The 27279-nt window shown below is 33.4% G+C and overlaps 1 protein-coding gene across 1 annotated transcript in view; it reads right to left on the bottom strand.

Annotated features, from left to right (window-relative positions):
* The window catches only part of COL4A5 (collagen type IV alpha 5 chain), a 223403-nt gene that overhangs the window by 115209 nt on the left and 80915 nt on the right, over positions 1–27279 (bottom strand). Inside the window, exons 3-11 of the mRNA XM_012750437.2 lie at positions 19650–19739; positions 14050–14094; positions 8852–8896; positions 8705–8767; positions 6029–6082; positions 5653–5679; positions 3838–3918; positions 1672–1734; positions 3–38 (exon numbers count right to left, since the gene is read on the bottom strand). Of these exons, the coding sequence (XP_012605891.1) occupies positions 3–38; positions 1672–1734; positions 3838–3918; positions 5653–5679; positions 6029–6082; positions 8705–8767; positions 8852–8896; positions 14050–14094; positions 19650–19739 (504 nt within the window). The remainder of the gene's footprint in view (positions 1–2; positions 39–1671; positions 1735–3837; positions 3919–5652; positions 5680–6028; positions 6083–8704; positions 8768–8851; positions 8897–14049; positions 14095–19649; positions 19740–27279) is intronic.

The raw sequence follows: 27279 nt of genomic DNA, 5'->3' as shown, positions 1-27279 counted from the left end.
ACCTTTGGTCCTGGAAGTCCTGGTGGACCAGGAGGGCCCTAGGAATAGAAGACATAGAAAAGGAAAAAATATTATATTAATAAGTTTATTTTAAAAATTATTTGGTTTCATATAAAGTGAGGAATGAAAAAGCCCTTCAAAATAATATTTTTCTCTTTCTTTTTCTCATTTTTTTTTTCAGTCAGAGACACACATTTTAATTGATTAAAACAAAGAAGTTGAATCTGGAGACTTCTGTTGACAGGATGGAAATGGGCATAAGAACTTAGGATGGGTAGAGGCAGAGGGGTAGCACCAGTGCCAAAAATCAATTAAAAAGTTAATCTCATCAAAAGTATCAAATTTTTCAAATCAGAATTATAGGTAAATTTAGGTACCATAAAACAGTTAACTCTCCTCTAAGAAGAAGCATGTGTTTATTTCTTAAATCCAGTTTTATGTTTATGCAATCTGACTTTGTATATTTGAGAATGTTTCAAGGTTTGAAAACTTAAATAGGCATTTGTCTGCCCAAGTATATTGCCTCCTAATCTCAATGGACCTATTTATTTACATACTATACTTTGGTGGCATTTCTGAGATTTTGCTTCACCTATTGAATAATTGAAACATTTAAAAGTATAGAGTGAATCAGTTAAGTGGCCGCAAGAGTTAAAGAAATTTGAGGTGTAACAACATACTCAAGGTACATCAATGTTGTAACAATAGAGTTAAGAAAAAGTGTCATAGTCCAGAGTCTCATGTTTTGCAGCTCTAGAAGTAAAACAAACTAAATGAAAGAGTTTTCTAATCCTCACCCATAGAGTGACAGGAAAGCAGAAATCATAATCTTTTTTGGTAGATTCTTCTAGTATTTACCAAACTTTATTTCCTTCATTCAAGAGTAGAGGACCAATTGTCACAAACAAAAATGTACAATCTGTAGAGGTATAATGAAAACTGTCACTTAAATATATGGTAGATGAGAGATAGAGTGGCACATGAGAAATTACTTTGAAATACAATTTTCTTGCCCTTTTAAGAGGGCAACAGCAAAGTTCCAAGTCCAAAACATGACTTGAATGAAATCTAAGTATGTCAGAGATAAAAATACTTAGAATTTATTAGAGTAGAAATTAAGAGTGACCACAGAGGTAGTAAAGTAAGAGAACTGGCTGCACATTCAGGATATTTAGAAGTTTTTGCTTCTCTCTTGAGGTATACAAACCTATCACCCATTGCAGAGTGACCACTCCCCTCACCAATCCTACTGTTTTGCCCTAGACCCCTAAGAAATGAAAGCCATTTTTTATGTGAAGCCTTGTTTTTGTTCTTCTTAAACAAAAAAAAATGCAGTTTAAAGAAATATGTTTAATCAAGTGACTAGAAAACTACCTTAGAAGATTTCCTGAGATGGCTAGAATAGACTTTAACACCAAAACCATCAAGAAGCAACAAAGTATGTTAAATCTTTCTTTTTATGTATCTCAATTTTTCCATCTATAAAATGGAGCTATTATTTAGAATGCATATTGTTCACCATATCATTGTAAAATCACCCTTAAATAAGAAAATTATAGACTATGAATATTGAAAATGCATTATACTTTCAAGCATTATAAATAATATTAATACTTGTGAAATAAGTCAAAAAGAAAAGAAGGAGAAATGAAATTACAGAAGGGAGCTTACCATTAAACCTGGTGGTCCTGGGGGACCAATTGGCCCTGGTATACCAGAAGGACCAGGTGGGCCCTGTTATAAATGGAATAAAGAAAAAGATGAAAAAAAAATAAGCCCCTCACTGTAGCTTACAAATAACTAAATGGATAAAATTTAAACTTAAATTGTTGCTGAAATTCTGTTCTATAATTCTATAATTCTGCAATGAGCGAAATTTAAAATTGTATAAGGCTAAAAGGATTAAGTAGCTATAAACAAAGTCAAAAGGCAGCTTTCAGAAAACTTATGTTTCACAGTGGTAGATAACAAATGTAGGATAAACACATAATTAAAATAAAGTGATAAAGTTGGGCATTTAGTGGGGCTTTTACACTAGAAAAGGGGAGGGAAAGGCTACTATTATCAAAATAGTTTTTCTAATTTTAAAATAGATAAGATTACAGACAGAGGGAAATGAGAATAACTGGGATAAATGATAAAGGAGTGATACAAGGATTATGGAATATAATTTGTCATCTTAAAAATTGAAAATTTCTATGGCCTGCAATCTAGAAAGTTTGTACCTAGATATAAAGGCTGAGTTGTTTTGTAATGAAACAAAATTTTAGATTGTCTTTTTTTCCTTTGGGTAGATGCCTAGTAGTGGGATTGCTGGATCAAATGGCATTTCTATTTTTAGTTCTTTGAGGTATCCCCAAACTACCTTCCACAGGGGTTGTACTAATTCACAGTCCCAGCAACAGTGTAAGAATGTTCCTATCTCTCCACATCCTCACTAGCATTTGTTGTTTGGGGACTTTTTGATAAAAGCCATTCTCCCTGGAGTTAGGTAATATCTCATTGTGGTTTCGATTTGCATTTCCCTGATGATTAGAGATGTTGAGCACCTTTTTATATGTTTTCTGGCCATTATTCTGTCTTCTTTGGAAAAGTTTCAGTTGATGTCCTTTGCCTACTTTTTGATAGGGTTCCTTGATTTTTTTCTTGTTAATTTTCCTAAGTTCTATATAAATTCTAGTTATCAGCCCTTTATTGGCTGTGTAGCATGCGAACATTTTCTCTCATTCTGTACATTGTCTGTTTGCTCTCATGATAGTTTCTTTGGCTGTGTAGAAGGTTTTTAATTTGATCAAGTCGAATTTATTTATTTTTGTTGTTTCTGTGATTGCCTTTGGGGTCTTCTTCATAAATTCCTTGCCTAGGCCAATGTCTATAAGAGTTTTCCCAACATTTTCTTCTAGAATTCTTATAGTTTCACACCTTAGGTTTAAGTCTGCTATCCATTGTGAGTTCATTTTTTTTGTGAGAGGTGAGAGGTGGGGATCCAGTTACAATCATCTGCATGTAGCCATCCAGTTTTCCCAGCACCATTTATTGAATAGAGATTCTTTTCCCCAATGTATATTTCTGTTTGCTTTGTCAAAGATTAGATGGCTCTATGAGTATGGTTTTATATCTGGGTTCTCAGTCTTGTTCCAAAGGTCTATATCTCTGTTCTTGTGCCAGTACCATGCTGTTTTGGTTACTATAACCTTGTAGTCAAGCTTGAAGTATGGTAGACTGTGCCTTCCAATTTTTTTGTTTTGCTTAAGATTGCTTTAGCTATACGAGGTCTTCTCTGGTTTCATATGAAACGTAGAATTATTTTTTCTAGATCTGTAAAGAATGATGATGGTATTTTGATAGGGATTGCATTAATCCTATAGACCACTTTAGGTAGTATGGACATTTTAACAATATTGATTCTGCCATATTTACCCAAAGGAAAAAAATATATTCTATAATAAAGACATCTGCGCTCGAATGTTTATGGCAGCACAATTCACGGTTGCAAAGATGTGGAAACAACTCAAGTGCTCATCAGTCCATGAGTGGATTAATAAAATGTGATATATGTATACCATGGAGTTCTACTCAACTATAGAAAACAATGGTGAACTAGCACCTCTTATATTATCCTGGATAGAGCTGGAGCCCATCCTTCAAAAGGAAGTATCACAAGAATGGAAAAACAAGCACCACATATACTCGCCATCGGTATAAGGTATATGCACTGTCTGGCAAACTTTAGATGATAATTTCTGTGACCAAAACAAAGGGTATTAAAGGTTGAGGAGTTGTTGTGATCTTCTGATTTAATCAATTTAGTAAAGAAGAAAATCACTGGATACCTACTTGTATTCCAGGAGGACCTGGATATCCTGGATTACCCTTTGGTCCTGGCAGTGATGACATAATTATACTACCTGGTTCCCCCTAAAAGAAATCATCAGTGGAAGTTGTAATTCACAGTTATTATACATGAAAACCAGCAAGAGCACACACACACATACAAAAGATCTGAGGATTCAATTTGTCACATAAATGTGCTGAAAGATTAGGCCATCCCAGTAATTAAAATGAATAAACTTACCTTTTAAAGGAAAATGAGGCAGTGGCCAGAGTATACTGAAGTACGATAGATTAAAAGACTATGGTACCTTCAGTTAGTTATTCATTTAAAAATATTTATTAAATATTAAGTATTTGACAATAATTATGTTAGGTTTGGATACTCAATAATCAAGAAGATAAACAAGGCCTCTGTTCTCATGGAGCTAACAATAAAATGCAAAAACACAGACCATAACATGTAAAAACAATAATATGACAATATGTTCTGTCACGGGCTATGAAGAAAAACAGCATGGTACCATAACTGATAAAGAAATAGTGGAGAAAATTAAACATAGTATATATCCTGTCTCTAAAAAAATAGTGAGAAAATTAGTTTCAGTAGTCAAAGAAAGACAATCTGTGAAGGTAACATTCAGGTTGAGACCTAAAGTGTAATAAGGTGTCATCTGGGTAAAGACAGGGGGAAAAATACTAGGCAGTGTAAATAGTATGTACAAAGGAAAACAAAAGCAAAGAGTTTAGTACATTCAAATAACTAAATGCACGGACCAAAACATGCAGATATTAATGTCATGGATTTTACTTTAGATACACAGTGGGGAGTCTTTGAAGGTTTATAAGCAGGGAGATTAAATTATTGATTAACATTTTTAAAAAAATCATTTTTGATTGCTTTGTAGAAAATAAGGCTGGGAGATAGCAGTGGGATAGTAGTGAAAAAAGAGACTAGTTAACTGGCTATTGCAGTAATCCAGATGAGACATTATGGTTAGTGTAGTGACAGTAGAGATGGAAAAAAGTAGTTGAATTTAAGATACATTTTATAGGCAAATTTAATAGTATTTAGCGATAGAATGGAATGAAGAGGTGTGTGAAAGAGTGGAAGATGTAAATACTAACTCTCATGTTTTGAGTTCATGTAAAAGTGTACATAATCCATAGTGAGGCAAATTTTAGATATGGGGAGCCAAAGTAAGGAGTAGGTTTATTTTGGAGGGGGCAGGTTAAACTGGAACATGTTAATTTGAATGTCTAGGAGATATTTGAGTGGAGATGTCAGGGAGGCTGTTGAATACATGCCTCTACCTCAGAAGAAAAGTCTGACTTGGTATTCAGTAGCTAGATAGTAATCAATACTATAGGGATTAGTAATTTTGCTGGGCATAGAAGAGAAGAAGGAGTCCTGACGCTTGCTGGACAGAGTAGAATGAGCTTGCATAGAAGACTATAGAATAACCAGAGATGCAGAAGAAAAATTAGGAAAAAGTAGTGTCACAGAAGCCAGGGGTGGCACTACTACTAGAGAGAGCAGGTGGTCAACTGTATCAAAGTATAATAAGATACAGACTGCAGGTGTCAGAAAAGAAGCTCTGATATACTGATATACATGTTTTCAAGTGTGTCAACACAGAGAAGGCACTTAAAGCCATGGGAACAGAGGAGGCTACTTAAGGAGAGCTTGAAAGTGTACACCTGCACAACTTCTAGAAGCATCCATTTTAAGACAAAAGTCCAAGTCATTACCCTTTTGAACTTGCAGGCTTTCCAAATATTTTATTCAAAATATCTATCTTTCCAGCATGAGATGCTTACCTTCATACCTGGGATCCCAGGAGGTCCCTATTATTAAAAAGAAAAGAGATTATTTTATATATATGAGAGGAAAACCATCAAAGAACACAATACTTTATAAAGTGAGTGTAAAGCAAATAGACTGCTATAGGGTCATTTCTGAGAACAATATATCTTAGGATACTTAGAGATGATATTTATATTAAATATCAAAGAATCTTTGTTTTTGCCCAACAGAGAGCTATATTACCAACTTCTTTTTAAAAAATTTTTGCTCTACTTTACTACTTTAAAATTTACTACATTGTTCTACATGAATACATTGAGCTCACTGTCTACATTTCTGCTTCTACTGTTAATTCCTGTGTTCATTATAATCCCAAATTTTATGACTTACTGGAGGACCCTGTAAACCAGGAAAACCGGGACTGCCTGGAAATCCACGTTCTCCCTAGAAGGAGTTAAAAATAAAGAACATGGAGGAACAAGAAACAAAGAACAACTATACCAACAATGACTTATTTAAAAGATTTCTGTGGAAGCCATTTTGAAACATGCCAGATTACTAAAACTTCATTAGCCTTCATTTTCCAATTACTTCAATATCAACTATCCATATCAATTCTACCTTCTAAGATAGTTTTTATCCCTACTCAGCCATCCCAATCAGAAATAAAGAAAAAAATCTTCGACTACAGTCATTTTCTTCTGACAAATCCATTTTGAGAAATCACATTTAATAGTTAATGATTTGGCCCAATTTCCTACCTATCTGTTATACAGATTCTTATTTTAACTGCCCTGTTGCATTTTTCTTTTATCGTAAACTATTCCAAATTATTTTTGTAAAGAGAAAAAGATGGTAAGAAAGAAGGCCATTAATATCACCAAGAGGGCAATAACAGCAATAGTTCTAGCAATTGCAGGTCATTATGTTTTCTAGGCACCCAATTTTGCTCACTCACTATTGTAAAGTACTAATATGGACATTTGATTTAGAAAACAAAAGGTAAAATTGCTGTAGAAGAACCCCAAAGCAACCTCCTTTCAAATACTTATATGCCATAGTAATCCTAGAAACTTCATCAGAAGGTTTGAAAGACTAAAATTACTACAGTTGTATATCTTTGAATTATTTTCTAATATCCCTCTCCCTACTACTTTCTACACATAGAGAAAGTAGGCTCAAAGAAAAAGGAAATGGCCTGTACATCAAGTTTAGGAGAAAGGAAAAAAAGAATCCATACGTTATGGTTCCAACTCTAGGGTTCATTCTTTTACTTACATAGTAAGAAATATAAGAAAACTATTCAGTCTGAAAGTATGCATAATAAATCCATTTAATTTGTTTAGAATTTGTTGCTCACATAACTGGGGGACTGAAACACAAATCAATTATTAGATTTGCTAAGGTGTTATTTTACAAAAAGGAAAAGAAAAGATTCCTTTAATCATATAGCATTCTATACTTATAGAAACATTTGTCCTTCAAATTTAAAACTTTTAGCTAGCGGTCTGTTTGTTGTTTAAAGCATGCTGGCAAATGACAAATAAATAACCAGAACTTGCACAAAAATATAGTCCACTTTAACGTGAAATGTGTCATGCAAACTAACTCCACGTAGGCCCTAACACTGTAAGGTTGCACCAGCTGAAATGAAGAACACAATTAAACCTCACAAATCCAAAATTTTTAAAAATAATAATTATTATTCTTATTGATAAGGGTCACATTGATCTGGAGAAATATGGGAGATAAAAAGAGTGTATTGTCCTCAAGTATATAGTACAGTAATTATCACAAAATATAGCCATTGTAATGTAAAATCATGTACTGAAGTTATCTTAAATATATAAAATCTGACACATGCCATTAGTTAGAAAGAGCTAGGTTATTTTTTTGAATATTCTTACAGAATATTATGTGCAAAATGGAAAATGCCAAAAGGATATACAGACAATAATAATATATTGCATTAACCAAAAGGAAAAAGAGAAAAGTAAGGGAATAAGAACAGAGGCTAGGCCGGGCGCGGTGGCTCACGCCTGTAATCCTAGCTCTCTGGGAGGCCGAGGTGGGCGGATCGTTTGAGCTCAGGAGTTCGAAACCAACCTGAGCAAGAGCGAGACCCCGTCTCTACTATAAATAGAAAGAAATTAATTGGTGAACTAATATATATAGAAAAAATTAGCTGGGCATGGTGGTGCATGCCTGTAGTCCCAGCTACTCGAGAGGCTGAGGCAGAAGGATTGCTTGAGCCCAGGAGTTTGAGGTTGCTGTGAGCTAGGCTGACGCCATGGCACTCACTCTAGCCTGGGCAACAAAGTGAGACTCTGTCTCAAAAAAAAAAAAAAAAAAAAAAAAAGAACAGAGGCTATAATATGTAAGCTTGCAAGAAGAGCAAATTTTCCTTCTCTTTTTTTCCTTGCTATCTATTACTTTATATTAAACCCAAAGAGGTGACTAAAGACAAGTCAGCCAGGAAAAAATGTTTGGCATATATAAAGTTTTGGTTTTTAAAAAATTGTTAAATGCATCATTTTTGCTGATGGAGAAGTTTTAGATTTCATAATAATAGTTTATAGTAAAAATTGATGTGCTGTACATATCAAATATATATATATATATATGCTATGTATAGATTTTTAGGATTTGTCTTAAGAAAGCCATTAGACAAGTTAAAAAAATTTAAAAACATGAAATACTTGAAAACTTAAATTGTATCTAGATTTTTTAAAAAAACAAAGCTAATGAATGACATTCACAACTATTACTCTCAACAACTGATATAATATTTGAAACATATATATCCTAATTCCTTTATAACTCTTATCCTACTTTACCCCAAAGCCACAAAAGGATTTGGTAAGTAATCTTCAACACTATGCAATATCCCAGCTTATTACATATACTTATGGAAATTACTAATGTTTCAATATATTGAAAATGTTAAGTCAGAATATATCCTATGAATGTCCTACATACAAAGCCACCATATCTCTTCTTCACCATTCTTCATAGTGATTTCTTTAGATTTTTATATTGCCTAAGATTAAGTTGAAGAAATCTCACCTTGGTTCCATTGCATCCAGGGATACCTTGAGGTCCTGGGGCCCCATCATGGCCTGGCATTCCCTTTGAAAAGGGACACAACACATGTATAATATTCATTAGATTACTTTTTAAGGGATTTTAAAATAAAAAGTGAATCCTACTTACAGGAAGACCTGGTGTCCCTGGAAATCCAGGAAGTCCAGGAGGACCCTATAAGAAGAAATAAATTCTTGAACCAAGTTTCAACCAATAACAATAAAATAATATCCTACCTAAGGATAGTATGAAAATTATTTTTAGAATAGAAATGGACAAAATGTGTCCCATTGATTATTACTACTCATTGTTCTTTTAAACATTAGAGAAAAATCCTTTATATGTGTTTAAGTCTTTTTTATAGAAAATTATAGAAGAAACTCCTATTTGAGGGAGCATTGTCTTCATTGCACTTAGTAGCAGGCAAATTAGTGGATGAAATGTCTCTTCTAACAGATAAAGTTCTCCCAGGTTAGTGATAAATAATGAATTCAGCAGAGGATAAGAAAGTGGCAAATATATTGCCCCTGAGGACATCAGTGTTATCACCCCAAATATTTTTCAATTAAATTTCCCTGTCAGGATTGGCAAAAATACAAGTTTGACAACATTCTCTGTAGGTGAGGCTATGGAGAAAATGTACTCTAATACACTGCTAATGGAGATTCAAACATTATGAAGGAAAATTTAGAAATATTTAGCAAAATTACACATGGATTTGCCCTTTGACCTAGCAACTCACTTCTAAGAATCGATCCCAAAGATATTCTAGAAATTAGGAAACAAAATACGGCATTCAAAGTTACTGATTATAGCATTATTATAGCTAAAGTTTAGAAACAACCATACAACCATAGTTATACCTAAAGATTAAAACAACCCAAATGTCCACTAACAGAGACATGATTAAATAAATTATGGTACATCCACATAATGTAAAACTATGCAGCTGTTAAAAAAATGAGGAAGCCTTCTGCACACTGAAATCCATAGGGATCTCTGACATAATGTTAAAAGAACAAGGTGGAAGAAGTGTCTAATATGCTACCTTTTTATAAGAAGAGTGGTGATACTAAGCAGTGAAAAGATAAATGAAAAAGTAAAACTGATTACCTCTAAAAGGAAGAAGAAAACAGAGTAGGGGAATGGCAAGGATGGAAGGAAAGCACCTCTGACTACAACTTGTCTTAGGGAACATTGTAAATGTTATAACTAAATAAAAATTAAAAAGCATTTAAAAAGGAAATCATTAAAAATTGAAAACAAACTGGAATCAATGAACCTAACTGTATTGCAATTTGTTGACATAACTGTACAGACAAAAGAATTATTTCAAGTGCTTTTCAAACATGGTATTTTGACTGTAATTCCTTAGTGAAATTAGCCAATTCAAAGGGGAAAAAACAGCAAAGAAATAATGGTATTAAAGAATCCTATCATTAATATTAAAATTGAAAGTATTATTTTGTTAATTTATAAATTGTTATTTTGAAGCTATTATAGCCATATTGTAGGAGAAAGCAAATAAGAAATTATATTAATATCATTAGGAATCAAGATTTTTACCTTAACAAAGAGAGAAATGAAGGGGGCAGATAGTGAGTATATAAAATCCTTTTTATTTTAAATTTCAATTGAAAGTAATAATATCAACCCATGGTATTTCTTCTCTTAAAAAATACACATTTCATAACTCTGTCCACTGAAAAGACACTGCAACAATGACAAACTCAGAAGCAGTGAAAACACCCAGCATACAAAATGTGGCATCTAAATCACATTTTTCACCACAAAGAACCTGGATTCAGAGACATGGCTCATTTTAGATCTAAAGAGGAAATGAAAAAGATGAGCCTGGAAGGGCTTGTCATGCCAGAAAGCAAGGAAGTCATCAAAGATCATTGGAGTTTTGTCAAAAGGACACAGGACAGGAGCTAATGTGAAGGGGCTCTCAAAGACCAAATATGGGACAGTCCAGGTTTCAAAAACAAATGACAACAATTGATTGAAACACATAAATTCTACGTGTTTATAATGAAAAAGAAAATTCAAAAAACCTTCCTTGATCACCACTAGAAGCTGCTGGTGTAGCAACTCATTAACCCATTAGAATTCCAGCTGATAAATTAAAATTCCAATTAATAAATCAAAGACTGATAGAATTTTTAAAATCATCATTTTACAGTCATGAATAAAATATTGACCATCAATGGATGCCAAAACACTAGGTGAAAGTTGATGGGAAATTTTTAATGGCAGAATGAGGCTGACATTACCTGAGATCACTGATCAAACCCAGCATCCAAAAACTGGGATAGCCAGATATGCATGCCTCATGATGTAATTCATTAAAAACTATACAGTAGACCCTATAAAGCAGTCTTTTTTCCATTTGCTTTAATTTTATTGCAGTATGATTTACATACAGTAAAATACACAAATCTTAAGCTTACAGCTTCCTACACCCCCAGAAAGTTCCCTAGTGCCCCTTCCAAGGCGACATCCAATTTGCAGGAAATATGGGGGACAGAGGAACAATTTAAATGACATCACGAGGAAGCAATCAGCCAAATTCAGAATGTGGAATGCAGTACAACACAAATGACCCAGTTTCTCCAATGGAATAATAAAAGAGGCTTAAGAAACACAGCAACCAAATGCAATACATGGAACCTGCTTGGATCGTGATTTGAACAAACTATTAATAATAGTAAAAGGACATCTTTGAGACAATTTAGGAAATCTGAACACAGACTGAGGGTTAATCTATATTGAAAAATTATTTCTAATTTTTGAAGTTGTGATAATAGTTTAGTAGTTATGTAGTTATCAATTAAAGAGGCATACTGAAGTAGTCACTGGTGGAACGAATGATGTGAGGGATTTACTACAAAACATTCCAAAAAATAAGTGGTGGGGTATAGATTAAACAAAATTGTTAAAATGTTTAAAATGTTGATAATTTTTAAAGCTGGGTGATAGGTACATGGGGGTTCATTGTACTATATGCTCTGTATATTTGTATATGCTTAAAATTTTCTGCAATAATAAGTCTTTAAAATTTTGTCAAGAATTGCCTGGGAATTAACACTTGAGGACACAAGAACTACTAGGCCACCTATTCCCAAGCACCTCTAAAGTTCTAGTTGAGCTACATGGACTATCCAAGCAATCCCAGATACTTGGAAATGGGAATTGATAAAAATTACCAGTTCTTTTTAGTCTCAATAGTGTTTAAGATATAGTTAATGAAAGCTATAGCTATGTTACAATTATTATGAAGAGCTTTAATAGTATCCTGATATCCATTTCTTAGAGAAAATCAAAGAATTATATCTACTAAAATAAACTGTTTTGAGTTGCTTCCCTGCTTTTCTAGTACCCTACCCGCAGCAAATCATAAGAAGTACATAAGGCAAGCCACATATTAAGAAGTATATATACAGCAAACAGAATGTTTTTAACATTTGTAAAATTTGTACATCTACTAAATTTCTGAAGATCAAAACATCAGAATGTTTGGTTGTCTTTGTCACATACATAAACATCCTATATCACCACCCATGTATTTTATATTCAAATTAAGGGGCCTCGTTGATCTATGAACACAGAATTTCAGAGCTAAAAGGGAACTTGGAGAATGTACTATTTAACTTTCTAACTTAATAAATGAAGAAACTGAGGCTCAAAAAAGTTAAATATGATTTTTGAAAAGCTAGTACTATTTTAAAACTACAGTTTCCTCTCAGTTCTAAAACACACTGTAAGATGAATATTGACCTAAAAGCTTTTGAGGAAAAAATTATACTAAATTTCAATTTTGAGATGCATTCTGATATTCAGAACTTTAAAACTTGAAAAATCATGCATGTTAGAACTGAGGAAATGTATTCTTCCCAAAGTAGTTATTCTTTAATACAGTGGCTTAAACTAAACTTATCTTCTTCAAGATACACAAAAAAGTTGTTTATACATGGTACACTGGGAGGTTATGCAGCCTGAGGTAGCTAGCTTACTGAACCCTAGAAGGCTGAGATGACCACACTTTTCCACTTTCCACTGCTGGAAAGTTCTGGTTTTAACCAACTATATGACACAGATTTTTAACAAACTGACAAATTTTTAGAATTTAGCACTTTCATATTTCTTAACAATAAGCTACTTTAAAATTCTCTTATATTAGTTTAAATAGATATCTAGCTATATAAAAATAACTATCAAAATATTAAAGAGAGGCTAATTGTAGACATATAACAATTCTAAATATAACTTTTAAAAAATTTTTTAAGTATTATGGGAGTACAAATATTTTTGGTTACATGGATCACTTTTATAATGCTTGAGTCATGGTTATAAGTGTGCCCATCACCCAGAGAGTGTTCATCATACAGATTCAATGCAATCTTTATCAAAATACCAACGTCACATTTCATAGGTCTAGAAAAAAATAATTCTACACTTTGTTTGGAACCAGAAAAGAGCTGGAATAGCCAAAGCAATCTGAAGCAAAAGGAACAAATCTGTGGTATCTCTTTACTAGACTTCAAACTATACTACAATGATATAGTAACCCAAATAACATGGTGTTGGCACAAAAATAGAGATATAGACCAATGGAACAGAACAGAAAACTCAGTTATAAAACCACCCACATAAAGTCAACTGATCTTTGACAAAGGAGACAACAATATACACTGGGGAAAAGAAGCCCTATTCAATAAATGATGTTGGGAAAATTGTATAGCCACATGCAGAAGAATGAAACAGGATCCATATCTCTCACCACTCACAAAAATTAATTCAAGAAGGATAAAAGACTTAAATGTAAGGTATGAAACCATAAGATACTAGAAGAAAATACTGGAAAAACTCTTCTAGATATCAGCCTAGGCAAAGAATTTATGAAGACCCCAAAGGCAATCACAGCAACAACAAAAATAAATAAATGTGACTTGATTAAATTAAAAAGCTTCTGCACAGCCAAAGAAATAATCAACAGAACAAATAGACAATCTATACAATAGGAGAAAATATTTGCAAAGTATATGTCCGATAAAGGGCTAATAACCAGAATCTACAAAGAATCCAAGCAAATCAGCATGAAAAAATCAAGCAACCCCATTAAAATGTGAGCAAAAGACATGAACAGAAGCTTTTCAAAAGAAGATAGACAAGTGGCCAATAAACATATAAATATAACTTTTTAAAGACTGTCTTTTTCTCCCTCCATTTTAATATGAGTCTTTTCCAGTTGTCTCATAATACTTAATTTGCTTTTTACCTGCTTTTACCAACAAGGTATTTTACATATAGCAAGTGTTACTTACTCTGATTCCTTTTGGTCCTGGTGGCCCTGGAATTCCATCATCGCCCTGAAAATTACAATATATTAGTTTTTTCCTTCAAAAAGAGCCTTCAAATAATGAATTTTTGTTTATAAAATTAGAGACTTAAATTTTTTTGAACCTTTGTGAAAGTTAGTGAGAAACTTACACACTCAAGAAAGAAGCATTTTTTATTGAGACTGAAGGCACTGAGGTAAATTATATGACCCAAAATAAGAAAGGCCTTTATTTACTGAGAAGGAAACTGCTGACATATAGATAAGACTTTATATCTGTAAAGCTAATTATGAATCATGCAAGAAAACAAAGATGAAATAGCAGTATAGATATTCCCCAAATCATTTATTCATAAACAAAATAAGAGCTGAAAATCTGGGCAGTTTCCATATTATGTCAATCTGCTTGCCATGCTGGTAATAAATACCATCATCTCTGAGCCCAAACAGGTGCTGTTCTTCAATTTGCTATTTTAAACCTTTACTTTGTTTTATAAGGCACTTTCTATGGGCAGAGATTAAGAAGGAATGAGAAAGAACCATGAACTTTGTTTTCTAGCTTCTGCTGTCACCTCCATGCAAAAGAGGCTATTCACATGTGTGTTAATCTATTTACTCATTTCCAGTCACAACTGCAAAGCTGAGAATTTGAAGTCTTACCTCACTAAGTTTTTATTAACTATTTTCTTTAAAAACTGAATTTTAAAAACCTCATTCTGCTTCAAGGGAAAAAAATTTCAGTGGAACACATAGTTAGTAGGCCACTGCATGAGGCTTTAGATAGCTTTAATTAAACTAGAACACCTTGATTTATACAAGTGGTTTTTAAGCCACTGAACGCACAACACAAGAGTTTCCACTGGAGGTTCCTGGAGGTGTATGTTATAGCCTTCCTTCAATGACAATAGCTCTATTTTCATCTGTTTTATGTGATGCTTCCATGTAAAATTTCATTTGGAAAAAGGGTTACCCAGTGTACTAGTTTTCTACTGCTACTATAACAAATTACCACAAATTTGGTGGTTTAAAATAACATAAATTTATTACCTTACTGTTCTGGAAGTCAGAAGTATGACAGGGGTCTCAGTGGAAGAACTGTGTTACTTTCTGGAGGTTCTAGGCAACAATCCATTTCCTTTCCTTTTCCAGCTTCCAGAGCCACCAGCATTCTTTGGCTCATTGCCCTCATCCATTTTCAAAGCCAGCAATGGCTTTATGAGTCTTTTTCACATCACATCACATCACTCTGACACTGACTCTTCTGCTTCCCTCTTTCACATTTAAAGGACCCTTGTGACTACACTGGGTCCACCCATATAATCTAGAATAATCTCCCTAGTTTAAGGTCAGCTGATTAAGCAACTTGAATTTCATCTGCAACCTTAATTTTGCTTTGCCATGTAAACTAACATATTCACAGATTCTTGGGATAAGGACATGAACATCTTTGGGGGGTGGCCATTATTCTGCCTATCATAGCTTGTTTTTACAAAAGTTTAATCATCTACTCTTACCACAACAGATGCATTTCTTAGGAGACTGAAATTACCAAATTTGACTTTAAGACAATTCAAAAAACATTTTGTTCAAAGAATCTTCTGCCTCACCACTGAAGGCAGAAATAGGACAAGAACGCCTTAATATTGTACTAGTTGTACTAATCAACATGGTTAATAAAGAAGAAGAAATTATAGGTATAAAAATGTGAAAGAATGGGTAAAACTACCACTATTTACAAGTGATATGATTGTATTCCTAGAAAACCCAAGATAATTAAATGAAAAACTGCTATAATCAATAAGATAATTCAGTAAGATAACTGCGTATAGAATTAATATTGAGAAATTTATAGCTTTCCTATACCAACAACTAGTAGTTAGAAGACTTAATGAAAGAAAATATCCAATTTTCAATAACAAAAAGATAAAATATTTAGTAATGAACTTAACAAAAAATATACATTAATAATAAGAAAAGTTTAAAACACTTCTGAAATTCACAAAGGAAGACCTGAACAAATGGAAAGGCATTCCATGTTCTTGCATAGTATAACTCAACTTTTAAAAAGTCAATTCTCAACAAATTTAATTAAAATTTGATATAATAAAATAGAAATAACATGAGTATTTTTAACTTGACAAGGTGACTCAAGTTCATATGTAAAAACAAACAAGCAAGAATATTGAGAAAAATTCTGAAAAAAAGAGCAATGAAGGGGCACTAACTCTTCCACATATAAAAATAAAATAGTATTAGTCCTCAATAATTAAAATGGCTTGGTTCTCATATTTGAATAAGCAGACCATTGGAAATCTATATACTTTTGTGAATTTGATACATAATGAAAGTGGCATTGCAAATCAGTGGGGGAAAATTATGTTGGGACACACCTGTGAGAACATCTGGAAAAGAATAAATGTGGATCTTATATCACAAACATACACCAAGATAAAATCCACATAAGTAAAATGTTTACATGTAAAAAATGATGCCATTAAAATACTGGAAGAAAGCATGAGAATTATTATATAATCTTATATTGGGAAAGGCATTTCCTACTCAAAATCCACAAGCCATAAAGGAAAATATCTTTGAAAAACAAACACATACATGCACACACATAGCAAAGACAAATGACAAACTGGGGGAAAGTAACTGCAATTACAGACAAAGGGCTAATCTCCCTAATATATAAATAGCTCATTGAAATATGAAAACACCAAAAATCCAGTAGGAAAATAGGCAAATTATATGAATAGACATGTCATAGAAAAGAAAACAAATGATTCTTAAATCTATGAAAAGCTTATTTATTCATATAAAAAATAAATGCAAATTAAAACTACATTGAGAAACTATTTTTCATCTATCAGACTGGCAAAAATCCAAAAGTTTCATAATAGTGTTGGTGATGTTATAGGGATATAGATTTCATCTATTGCTGAATCTAGGATAATCATACAACTTTGAGGTGGCAATTTGACAATATGTATAAAAATATGTAAATCCAAGTACCTTCTGATCTACCAATACCACTTGTAAAAATTTATCTTGCACATTTAATCCCTTATGGGTAAAAGGATATCTATTCAAAGTTATATATCTTAGCAGTACTGTTTGTAGCAGCAAAATATTGATAATTACCTAAATGATCATCAACAGGGCACTGGTTTAATAAATTATGGTGTATACACACAATGAAATACAATGCAGGTATAAAAATTGAGGAGGTTCTGTATATACTGATATGGGATATCTACAATGAATATTAAGTGAAAAACAAATGTGTTGAATATGTTATTACTTTATAAACAAAGGGAGTTAAAGTGTGTATATAACTCAGTGATTAATGGGTCTAGGTGGGAAGGTGATTTTTTTCATTGTATATTTTCTTATGTTCATTTATTTTGAATTATGGGAATATATTGTTTATCAAAAATGAACAGAATTTTGTTTTTAAGAATAAAAAACTCTTTGTAATATTACATATATAAATATATATAAATATATGTGTTTTATGTATCTTTGATATATAACAGTGTACATATTAAAGAATAATCCTATACAATTTTTGATTTAGTACATATGTTAACATACGCATATACCAGAATACTCAATCACATAAAAAGTATAAATTCAGCTGTGTTTGGAAACATGAAGTAAAAAGTGCTTCAAAATCCTGAAAGTTTAGAAAGCAGTTTACCTTCTCACTTTATAGATGTTGTAATGGAACAAAAGACTGGGCTGCTTTCTAAGCATAAACTACATATAAGCACACTTTTATAAGCTATCATACTATTGTAGAATAGTCCCAGCTAATACTAACTTATTTCAAAGGAATTCTGACTTAAGTAACTTCTTTTAATATGACACAACTCTGTATTAAAACTGCAACCTCTCAGCAAGTATGGTGTGCAAAAAACCCAACACCTAATCCCAGGTAAACTCAAAAGCAAGAAATGTAACTTTTCCCTGGTTCAACTTAATTTCTATTCCAAAGCACCTACTTCCATAACATGGCTGAAATTTAATCTAAGTCTGTTGGCATTCCCACCTCATTTTCACAAAATTGTGCCTAAATGTTGGAGAGCTTAAGTAGTTCCAATGTGTTCAGGAGTAGGACAGTTTAGTCCAAACTGAAATTCATTGAGATGACCCATGCCCATAGTCTACATAGATTGCTGCTGAGTTAGTGCTGAGTTCCACCCACTTGACTCTTTCAGACCTCTCTGCTACTTCTTGTGTACTACTGGGTGCCTGAGAATCATTCTGCTGCTCTTGCTCTTGCTGTGTCATTACACACAGGAAATTCAGTTGAATGGCCCATCTATGGAAATTCTATACAGTAATTTAGGGTCTTGCTCTTTCCTCAGTGCTAAAGTTCTATTCAGGAAATTTAACACAGGTCCCTTCTGTTCTTGAATCTAACAAAACTACCTGATATATTGTTACCTTCCCAGAGATAATGGCCAACATTCTCCCAAAATCTAATCTCTGGTATAGTTAAAATGTATTCATGCATTTAAATTAATTTTCTCCCTTTATTGGGAGGAATACCTGGTAAGTATCCATTTGATTTCCTTAATACTCTAATGACATGATGTACTACCATTATTTAAAATAATAAAATTAGGAAAAAAGTTTTTGAAGCCAGTTTTCCTTTCCAGGCAAATGAACAAAACTGGCCCCTTCATATATCATTTCACCAGTACACCTAAAATAGATGGAAAAGGACACTGAGCCAAAAGAGCCATTAAAAGGAAAAAACACAAACTTCTCCCAATCTTAAAATTCACTATTATATCTTCCTATTCCCTATCTTAACGTGCACATAAAGATGTTATCCTTTCTCTTGGGTACATAAAAAACTGCCCACAGTGCGGTCAAGAGACACAGTCCTCCCAACTGACAGGATGAGACCACCTTCAGATCCATGAGCCTGGGTATAGAGAGGATGGCGGTTATGGATTTAAAGGGAAGGGTTAAACCTTGAAGACACTTTTTCTGCACTCTGACTCACTACTTTTCCACTGTGAGCCCTTCTCCTTCTCCCACCACGCCCCTGGGTCCATATAACCATAGGAGCTTTTTGTTCCTTCAGCAGTGAAATCATTCCCAAAATCTGTGCTGATACAGCTGACCCTTGTTGGTGCTGTGCCATAGGGAAAAATGGAACAGTGTGGAGGAATCAGCACTTTTTCCAGCTTAACTTCTTGCTTACAATATAGCAGTCAATGAGTAAAGGCTTGACTATTACTTTCATTTTGGCTTCTTGTCTTAATCAACTACTGTAACACCTGGCAGCTCAGCTCTCTCCAGCTTAGCTGAGCTCCTGATGAACTTAATTTTTGTTCAGGATCCCAAAAAGCACATATAATTAACAGCATCTCCCAAAAGCATTTGAATATGGCAGTAATATTCAGTTTTTAAAAAATAACAAGAAAGTATAGACTTCCATTGTTTCATTTAAATATTAGTTTAGTTTCTGACTATAATTCAGTAACTTTTTAGTTGATTTGACACCTATATCCACATTTAAGATGGCTTAATTCATCTGGTATTATTGGTTGGCAACTTGACACATACCTTTTGTCCCTGAGGCCCTGGAGGCCCTTCTGGACCTGGAAATCCAGGCAAACCTGGATGGCCTTCCAAACCTGGAAACCCTCTCTCTCCCTGCAATTGTACAAGAATGAAAGGTAAGGTCATTTGTGAATTTTCAAACACAATCATGATCGACATTCAAAGAGATCAAATGACTACCTAGACAAAACTAATGTAATTCAATGATACTAAATTCACAGTATTTACTAACATGAGGAAACTTGTAAGATGTGAGGGGAAAAATACAAACCATCCCCAAATTATATCATATATGGAAATGTAATCTCTTTCTTTCTCATAAAGATAAAAAGCATATCACAGATGAAGTGAGATTTAAACATATTGACATCGAGAGTTTAATAGGGAAGATGACAATAAATCCAGGAAACCAAGTCTGTAAGGATTACATGAAGAAAGGACTAACGGGGCAGGGATGAGGAAGGGTAAAAGGAAACCATCAAAGAAGCTCCCAGATTTGTTGTTAACATATATGCGTTAGTTAATTTGCATATAGCCAATCATAGTAAGGGTATGAACTGTAATATCCCCATCCAATCACAGAAAGAGAATTCACCACTATGAAATTTAAGAATCCTGAGGCTCTTAGCTCCATGGCACATGCCTTGGAGGGCATGTACAGTGCTACAAGCAGTTCCTCTACTTTCCTAAGGCTTAAAGGCTATCTCTGTCCAGTTCTTTTTCTGGGAACTCTATTACTAGATCCTACAGTGACAGTGTGGGCAGCACCTAAGGAAGAAAAAGCATCCATATCTACAAGGCAACTGACTAATGGGCCATTGAAGATATACACCCCTAGAGAGTAAGGTACAATACTTTTATTCTGACACCCAAAGTGTGTGTGTGTGTGTCTGTGTGTGTATTGCAAGTACTAAGTTTAGTCTAAAGAGCTTAGATAATTTTGTATTAAATAATTCAATAATCATCCTATAATAAATATAAGTACTTTGAAAAGACTACTTTGGTCACTTTCCACTTATTACTTAAAGCTAACGAAGCAAATGTTAGCCAGTTAATGATAGGTCGAAACATTCCTGTAGCACTGACAATAATTATTACTGACATATTACTACATTTTTTATTTTCTAGAATATATTCCTTTGTTGTTTCAATTAGTCATAAAATTATGATAATTTAAGTATTCATCAACTTCTACCCAATTATTTTAAATGAAAAAGGGCAAGAGGTGAAAAATTAAAAGTTTAAAATTTTTTAGAGCTGGATTGCCTCAAAGTGTCACATAGCTCGTTACTGACAGAACTAACAGCAGTAATATGATCACAAGTTCCAGTCAGAAAGAAAGCAAGAAGGAAAAAAATCTAGTTAGATTTCCATAAGGGGAAAACAACTACATTTTGGGATCTCAGCTGGTATTTAGAGCATACCTCTGCCAAAACTTGAAGATAATACTTTGAAGAAAGCTGTATTCAGAAGCAAAACTGCTATCTGGGCTACAGATAAGAGAGGAACCAGCTAGCAATTAAAAGTGGAAGGTGCCAAAAAGATTAATTGTGTTGGTATTAATAAAAATATATACCTCTAAATGGTATATCCTGACATCTCTTCGCACCATAGTCAAATAATGTTGTGGTCTTACCTAGCAAACGAGCAATGTTATAGTAAGAAAGATAGAAGAGCAGCTACTGGAGGTAGCAAAAAGAATTGAAAGAGTAATCTGAGCCTTTGAAAGGTAGAAAGTTTACTAACATGGAAACTATAGAAGGCTTGTGTGAACAGGTTATTTGTTGGTGCCTACCCTTTGCTACCTGTTGTTAGTCATTCATTTAACCCTTACAGCTACTCTAGATTTTTCTGTAATTTGCTAACACTCACAAACAGAAAATGGCTTAGTGTGTCCATTTCTAGGGGTCAAAATTAAAAAAAAAAAACTGGTTTATGATGCCTGTCCATGTTTGGATAAAAAAAATCGTTCATATTTCCATAATGGAACAATATGTCTTTCTCTCTGTGCCTGTCCTGAAATACTGGTATTACACGGGATTCATTTTTTGACCTTCTTCTCTTTCTCTGAGAAATCTCAAATATCAACTCTTTTTTCTAAAAGCTAGGCTTCCATAATCAACTGTCTTAAACATCTCCACTTGAATATCACCCAGTCACCTAAAACTCAACAATAATAATAGCTAACATATGTTGAGTGTTTTCTATGTACCAAAGATTATTCTAAACTCTCCATATTTTATCTTATTTAGTACTCCCAATGATAATGAGGTAGATACCATTATTATTTCCATTTTATATATGAAGAATCAGGAAAAAAGATAAGTTTTGTAATTTTCCTAAGAGAAAACTTGATATAAACAACACTGAATTCATTTTCTACCATCTTCCCTATTCCAGAAGATAGCACAATCCAGCTACCCCAGCCAGAAATTTGTATTAACCTTGACTCCATTCTCTACATTACTTCATCTAATCAATCATGTCTTCTTCAAACTTGTATTCTTAGTGCCCAACAGAATACTCAGTAAATATTCATTCAATGAATGAACTTCCTTAATGGATTACATACAATTTATAGCACGTGCTTTTGCCCAAAATTAAAAAAAAATAAGAGTTATGAGTAATTATACAAAGGATAACTTTTTGTGATACAGCTGGTTTATATATCATAAACTAATATCAAGAAAGATAACAATCTGATTTACTAAGTAGTCCCTAGTTTGTGAGTTAAAGGTACCCAGAAAAATGTTATCATTTTACAGGAAGGGCACTTTATAATCACAATAAGAAAGTTGCACGATCATGGGAATGGAAAAAATATTTTAAGTATAGTTTCTCAAGGAAGATATAAAATGAACAGGTAAAAAATTAAATTTATGAGGATAGGAAAAATATAAATTAGAACAAACTGCTGTAACAATAATTGACATTAAAATTATTTCTGATTATAATATTATAAAAATTATATGAACATACGGGCAAGGCAAGACCCTTCATAAACTGAAAACAATGATTTGATTTGGTAATGCAATTATAGGCTATTTTGTCTTCTATTTTGTGTAATTTCTGTTTTGTTTTTGTAATTATGTAGCACAAACAAATATATGATGTACTGTAAATAGGAGAAGAAGATGGATCTTTGGCAATTGTCAAAATGGAAATACCCTAGGTCAAAAAATCTAAAACTTTAGCTTGCATCAGAAGCACCTGGAGAGGGTATTAAAACACAGATGACCTGGTCCCACCACCAGAGTTAGATTGAGTAAGTCAGCTATACAGCTTGAGAATTTGCATTTCTAACCAGCCCCCAGTAAATGCTGATGCCACTGGTAGAGGGGCATACTTTGTTTAGGTAATGTTTGACTGTGGCATGGATTTTACGTTGTCAACTGAATTTTTTCTCATCAGGAATCAGGCAAATTTTGTTTGTTCTCAGCAGTGTGCACTTGGACACATTCCTTCAGGGGAATCTAGATGTTTTATTATTTCTATGTTAAACTTCTTTTTAAAAGGCAGTTTTGCTGGGCGCAGTAGCTCACACCTGTAATCCTAGAACTCTGGGAGGCCAAGGTGGGAGGATGGCTCCAGCTCAGGAGTTCGAAAACAGCCTGAGCAAGAACAAGATCCCATCTCTACTAAAAATAGAAAGAAATTAACTGGCCAACTAAAAATATATAGAAGAAATTAGCCGGGCATGGTGGTGCATGCCTGTAGTCCCAGCTACTCGGGAGGCTGAGGCAGGAGGATTGCTTGAGCCCAGGAGTTTGAGGTTGCTATGAGCAAGGCCAAAGCAGCGGCACTCTAGCTCGGGGCAACAGAGTGAGACTCTGTATCAAAAAATAAAAAAATAAATAAAAAGCAGTTTTATTGAGGTAAAATTAACACACAATAAATTACACATATGTAAAGCTTACAATTTGAAAAGTTTTGGTACATACACACCAGTGAAAATATCACAATAAATATAATGAACACATCCATTACTCACAAATGTTTCCTTGTGCCCCTATCTTCCTTATGCCTCCGCTCATCTCCCTCCCTCCACACACCCTAGGCATTGACAGATCTGCTTTCTGTCACTATTGATTAACTGACATTTTCTACAATGTTATACAAGTGGGATCATAAGGAATATACTCTTTTTGTCTAACATTTCATTCTGCATAATTATTTGGAGATTCAAACATGTTGTGGTGCATATCCATAATTCATTACTTTTTATTGCTGAGTAGTATTACATTGTATAGATATCCTGCAATGTTTTGATACATTTACCCCTTGATGGGCAGGTGGGTTGTTTCCAGTTTATGGCTATTACAAATAAAGCTATTATGAACATTCATGTGCAAGTTTTGTATAGACATACTGTCATTTCTCATGGGTAAACGCCTAGGAATGGACAGAGTCTTATAATAAGTGCATGTTTAACTTTTTAAGACATTGCTCAACTGTTTTCCAAAATATTTACATCATTTTGCATTTGTACCAGCAATCTATAATTATTCCAGTTGCTCCACATCCTCACCTATACGTGCTATGGCTAAAAGTTTTATATTTTAGATATTCTAACAGTTTCATGGTAGTATCTCATTGTGGTTTTGTTTTGAATTTCCCTAATTAATAATGGTGAGCATCTTTTCCTGTGTTTATTTGCCAGCTGTATATCTCCTTTTAAGAAGTGTCTTAAAATTTTTTGTCAATTTGTTTCTAATTAAATTTTATTTGTGGCTGTTTGTTTTATTATTAATTTTTTAGAGTTCTTTATATATTCTGAATATAAATATTTTATCAGATATGTGATTTGCAAACATTTTTTCCTGGACTGTGTGTTATCTTTTAATTCTCCTAATGATGTCTGTAGAGGAGAACAAGTTATGAATTTTGAGAAAATACAATTGAGCAGTCTTCTCTTTGATGGATCATGTTTTTGGTGTCATATCTAAGAAATATCTGCCTAACCCAAGGTCACAAGGATTTTCTCCTCTACTTCCTTCTTAAATATTTATAGATTTAGATTTTATTAATATATTTAGTTTTATGATACATTTTGAGTTAACTTTATTTATATAGAGTGTAAGCCATGAGTCAAAGCCAATTATTGTGGAAATGCATATCCAATTCTTCCAAGACCATTTGTTAAAAAGGCTATCCTTTCTCTAACGAATTGCCTTTGCATTTTAGTCAACAAGCCAATTCACCATACACCTGTGGGTCTGTAGTGTGTTCCATTCATCTATTTTTCTCTCCTTTGGCTAATAACAGGCTATCTTGTTTACTGTAGTTTTATAATAAGTCTTAGAAATGTGTACTATAAATCCTCCAACTTTGTTCTCCTTTATGAAAGCTGTATTAGTATTTCCATCTAAATTTTAGAATCAGTTGATTAATTTCTACTAAAAAAAAAACAACAAGGATTTTGGTTGGAGTTGCACTGAATCTATAGATATATTGGGATGAACTGGCATCTTAATGATATCGAGTTTTCTAATCCATGAACATGATATATATCTCCATTTATTCAGGTCTTCTTTTATTTTCTTCAGCAATACTTTTGTAGTTTTCAGTGTTTAGGACTTGCACATTTTGTCTGATTTATTCTTAAGTATTTCAAATTGTTGATGTTATTATAAAAAGCATTATTATGATCCCAATTTCCTATTTTTCATTGGTAGACTATAGAAATACAACTGATTTTTATTTATTGGTTTTGTTTATTCTGTGATCTTTCTAAACTCTTAAGTTTTAGGAGCATTTTAGCATATGTTCACAGAATTTTCTACATTGGCAAATCATGTCACCAGCAAAAAGAAAAAGAAAAAAAGTTTTATTTCTTCCTCTGCAGTCTGAACACCTTTTCTTTTCTTTTTCTTGTCTCACTGTACTGGCAATGTTGAATGGTAGTGGTGACAGCAGACACGTGCCTGAACTTAGAAGAAAGGAATTCAATATTTCTCCAGTAAGTATAATTTTAACTGTAAGGATTTGATAGATTCACCTTAAGGTTGAAGTAGTCTCTTCTATATTGCTGAGAGTTTTTGTCAGGTAAGGATGTTGAATTTTGTTAATGCATTCCCTGCATCTACTGAGACAATTATATGGTGGGCTTATTGATTTATGTCTTAAATTTTTTTAGTCTTTTTTTCTGAGACATAATATCATTTGTCTGGTTTGGTATCAGGGCTATGCTCACTTCATAAAATTAATTAGGAGGCATTCTCTATTCTCCTATTTTCTGAATGAGTTTATGCAAGATTAACATTATCTGTTACATGTATGCTTCACAGAATTGATCAGTAAACCCTTCTAGAGCTGAAATATTTTTTATGTTTTTTTAATTCGGTATATTATGGGGGTACAGATTTTAAGGTTTTAATAAATGTCCTTTCCCCCCTCCCCCCACAAGTCTGAGTTTCCAGCATGACCATTCCCCAGATGGTGCATTTTTTTATGGGAAGGGTTGATAATTCAACTTCCTTGTAGATATAGTGCTATTCATATTTTGCTTCTTTCATTTATTCACTCATTTATTTATTTAGCTTTTGGTAATGTATGTTTATAGAGGAATTTGTCCATTTCACCTAAGTTGTAAAATTTATTGTTATAGTTATTTGTAATATTTCCTCATTGATTTTTTAATGTATGTAGAATCATTCCTGGTATTGGTCATATGTTTTCTTTCTATTTTCTTATCAGTATTGCTAATTATTTATCAGTTACCCACTCTGGGCTATGTAAGATTTTTCTATTGTTTGTTTTCTAGTTCATATATTTCTACTTTTATCGTTATTATTTTCTTTTTTCTCTTAATTTAAATTTAATTTGCCTGCCCTTTTCTAGCTTCTTAAGTGGGAAACTTGGGTAAACAGTTTTAAATCTGTTTTCTTTTCTAACATAGACATTTAAAGTTATATCCTGCCATAACCCTGCTTTAAGTCCATCTTACAATTTGTTTTTTATTTCGGTATATGATGGGGGTACAGATTTTAAGGTTTCAATAAATACCCTTTCCCCCCTCCCCCCACAAGTCTGAGTCTCCAGCATGACCATCCCCCAGACGGTGCACATCTCACTCATTATGTATGTATATACCCACCCCCGGCTCCCCTGCCCAATACCCTATTACTGTAGTACCTATGTGTCCACTTAGGTGCTGCTCATTTAATACCAGTTTGCTGGTGAGTATATGTGGTGCTTGTTTTTCCATTCTTGGGATACTTCACTTAGTAGTATGGGTTCCAGCTCTAACCAGGAAAATATAAGATGTGCTATATCACCGTTGTTTCTTAGAGCTGAATAGTACTCCATGGTATACATATACCACATTTTATTAACCCATTCTTGGATTGATGGGCACTTGGGCTGCTTACACAGCCTTGCAATTATGAATTGTGCTGCTATAAACATTCGGGTGCAGGTGTCTTTTTTGTAGAGTGTCATTGGATCTTTTGGGTAGATGCCCAGTAATGGGATTGCTGGATCAAATGGTAGATTCACTTGTATCACTTTAAAGTATCTCCAAATTGCTTTCCACAGAGGTTGAACTAGTTTGCAGTCCCACCAGCAGTGTAGGAGTGTTCCTCTCTCTCCCCGCATCCACGCCAGCATTTGTTGTTCAGGGTCTTTTTGATAA

The sequence above is a fragment of the Microcebus murinus genome, chromosome X (genome assembly GCF_040939455.1).
Source record: "Microcebus murinus isolate Inina chromosome X, M.murinus_Inina_mat1.0, whole genome shotgun sequence".
NCBI classification, from domain to species: Eukaryota; Metazoa; Chordata; class Mammalia; order Primates; family Cheirogaleidae; genus Microcebus; species Microcebus murinus.
This window is presented reverse-complemented; position numbering and strand designations above follow the sequence as displayed.